The sequence below is a fragment of the Caenorhabditis briggsae genome (genome assembly GCF_000004555.2).
Source record: "Caenorhabditis briggsae complete genome, chrI, whole genome shotgun sequence".
NCBI classification, from domain to species: Eukaryota; Metazoa; Nematoda; class Chromadorea; order Rhabditida; family Rhabditidae; genus Caenorhabditis; species Caenorhabditis briggsae.
This window is the reverse complement of record NC_013489.2, coordinates 14,330,260-14,333,574: the sequence shown is the minus strand read 5'-3', so window position 1 is coordinate 14,333,574 and position 3,315 is coordinate 14,330,260. Positions and strand designations below refer to the sequence as shown.

Genomic DNA, 3,315 nt, shown 5'->3' with positions numbered 1-3,315 from the left:
ATCCAATTTTTATATCATTTTGTAGCTAATTTCAAGCACTATCATCTCCAAGTTACCAAGTTCAAAAATAATCATTTTCAAGTATGTTACGCCTTCACAAGTTACTTGTCTCCCTCCCTTTCCATTCCAACTGCTGCAGCCTTCAATCCATCCATGTTTTATACAACTTTGTAGCTCCTAATAAAGATAACAGAAACAGTACAACCCGCACTTCATATTTCTCTCATTGAAAAAATGGGTATCAAAATCACAAAACTTGCAAAAAACACAAAATAGGCGAAAAAAGGAAACTAGTAGGAATAGAGCATTTCTTAAAGAAGTGATGTCTAATGACCGGATGATAGAATTGAGCACTGCTCAATTCCTCCATAATGTGTGATATTCTTGAAAACTCCACAACAATTCACAGATCCTCCGGCGACTTCGGCAGTGAATCCGTGTCGGAACCAATTCACATAACACGGCGCGACTTGTTCGGAGAAGATGAGCGCTTCGATGGCTGACCAGGCGGATGTTAGGCCACCAACCAGGCCGAATGCTGCAAAAAAAGAAATTGGATTTGAATTGTCCAAAATAGTCTAAAAATGAGGTTTCTACGATGATTTTGAGGTGAGTTATGGACATTTTAAGAATTCGACTCTGGAAAAAAAAACAAATTTTCAGAAAATGCGCCGAAGGCGCGACAGCCATGCTCAAAATTTTTGTAGAATTCTCATATTAATACCAAAACTAGTAGTGTAGTTTGTAGTTTGTAGTTTGTACTCACTCAATGAGATCAGATTGAACGCCAGAAGAAGCTTTGGTGTGTAGTACCAGACACTGAAAAATGGAATAAATCAAAATGAAAAGAGTTGTAACTTTTTTGAAAATCAACGTTTTTTGAAAACTTAAAAAGAGTCTTGTAGAAATTGAGAAGGGCTACAAATTAGTTATAAAATTTGATAATATCCGGTTTCTCGGAATATAAAGGATTAAAAACAGAGGAGGTTTATTGCAAGCGGTGACCAGTAGGATCACCGATTTCAAAGACTCTGTGACTTTTAACTTTGAGTCAATTTATCTAGCTTCCTGTGCAAGATATCAAAAAGTGTTCCACTGAGAAAATGTTACTAATATTACGAGGAACATTTTTTCAGTGGACATATTTTTGATATCTTAAACAGGCAACGAGATAAACAGATTCAAAGGAACGCTGTTTTTATTTGCAGTTTCACAGATTTCGAAAGGAAAAAATTCAAGTCATATTTAAGCGTGATAAATAAATTATTTCGAAAAAAAACCCTAAATGACCCATTGACCTCAGAGAGAGTACTATAAAGGAAGAAGGAAGTAGAGAGAAGAATCAGTTCTACCTTCTCTGAACTCCAGAGAAGGAGGGAGGGTCATGGATCCTTGGATCCTTGGATCGCCTGGGTACCTGGGTCCCCTGGATCCGGGTAACCTAGATCCGTGTTACCTGGGTCCTGGATCTGGGTGACCTAGATCCGGGTGACCTAGATCCGGTTGACCTAGATCCGGGTGACCTAGGTCCGGGTAACCTAGATCCGGGTGATCTAGATCCGGGTGACCTGGATCTGGGTAACCTAGATCCGGGTGACCTAGATCCGGGTGACCTAGGTCCGGGTAACCTAGATCCGTGTTACTTGGGTCCTGGATCTGGGTGACCTAGATCCGGGTGACCTAGATCCGGTTGACCTAGATCCGGGTGACCTAGATCCGGGTGACCTGGGTCCTGGGTAACGGGTACCGAGAGCGGAGCCCAGGAGGTTTAGCCCCGGAGGGGCGTAAACCGACTGGTTATTCACATTGTATATCATTTTGTAGCCCTTTTCAAGATCTTTCATTTCCACCTCCTCTTCCCCAGTTAAACTGAAAAAACTAGTCAAATTTTATATCATTTTATAGCTATTTTTTAGCTCTATCATCTCCAATTCACCAAACTTCAAAATCAACTCACTCTGCCAAACTAGCGGTCTCGACATTTGGAGTATTCGGAAGGATGGTTCAGGCCTTCAACCCATCCTCTCTTTTCTTGTGGNAAGCTTGCATGAAAAGCCAGAAAATACTTGGAAGCAACATTGTCATCAATGTAATTGTTGTGGCACCGACCAAATCCAAAAATAGACCCAGTTTCAAAACGGAAAGAGCTGTGAAGCAGACCAGTAACAGGACAATGGTACGGACCAGGAAGCGGCGCCCTCCGAATTCTGGAAATTGATAAATTCAGGTTAGTGAGTTGTGTAAGACATGAAAATTGAGCTCAAAAATAGCTATAGCTTGTTAAGAGCTTCAAAATGATTTTAAACATTCATGTTGGACCTAAATCGAGGGGGAAAAACTCGAAAACAGTTTTATTCACTCTGAAATTTTCAGACAAATCTAAATATGAGCTTAATTTTTAAGCAGCCAAAATGTCATTTTTCAAAAAAAATTGCAATTTTTTTTTTCAAAAAAATTTTTTGGAAAAATCGACATATCTCGCTAGGGCTTGATTTTCAGAAAAAGTTGTCAACTATAAAAATGAAGATCTAGTCTTGTTTCATATATTCTGAAATTTTCAGGCAGTTCCATTAAAGCCTACGATTAGGAATCCGAATCCACTCCTCGACTTGTTGAGATAACGGAGATAGCACAATAATAATGGTGGGCAAGATATGGGCAGTAATAAGTACATTGATGGTTTGCGCGACCCAAGTAAGTTGGATAGATGGGATTACTGTATCCACCATACTGTCACCATAAGCCATTAGACCAGTGATGGAGACGGCGAGGTAAACAAGGGTGATCACTGGAAGTTCTAGTTTGTAGTCTTTGTAGTCTCCGAAAAACTCACAAATATAACTGGAAATCACAGATTTATTGAACTGTCCAGGCATCGCCATATCGTGTTGAATCGTTGGAAACGCTCCATGACCTCCAAATGCAAAAACAATGGTACCATAGGACAGGGTGAATTGCTTAGCGGTCAGAGCAGGCATCTGCCGGTGTGGAGCACATACTGGCATGTCCCATGATGCTCCGAATACTATTAATCCTAGAAAAAAAAACATTTTTGCTGTCAGCTAAAGCCAAAAACCAGCTTGCTAGGGTGATCTTGAGCTGTGTAAGGCATTTTTTAATATGGCAACATTCAAGCTCCTACAAAAGTTGGTCACCCTAATTCTAACTTTTTGAAATTTTCAGAGTTTACTAAACAAAACTAAAGCTTTAATTTTGTAGTCAACAACTTTTTCGAAAAGTCAAGTCCTGAGGAGATATGCCTCGTGGTAGCGCTCTTCCCGGTGGGTGCGTTGTGGTGCAGTTCCCACCCGCTTG

The 3,315-nt window shown here is 40.3% G+C and overlaps 1 protein-coding gene across 1 annotated transcript in view; it reads right to left on the bottom strand.

Annotated features, from left to right (window-relative positions):
• Positions 1-326: 326 nt before the first annotated feature.
• CBG07992 overlaps positions 327-3,315 on the bottom strand; it is a gene marked incomplete at both ends in the record, with an annotated part of 5,714 nt that continues 2,725 nt past the window's right edge. Inside the window, 4 exons of the mRNA XM_045241524.1 lie at positions 327-538; positions 767-819; positions 2,018-2,207; positions 2,582-3,034. Of these exons, the coding sequence (XP_045093626.1) occupies positions 327-538; positions 767-819; positions 2,018-2,207; positions 2,582-3,034 (908 nt within the window). The remainder of the gene's footprint in view (positions 539-766; positions 820-2,017; positions 2,208-2,581; positions 3,035-3,315) is intronic.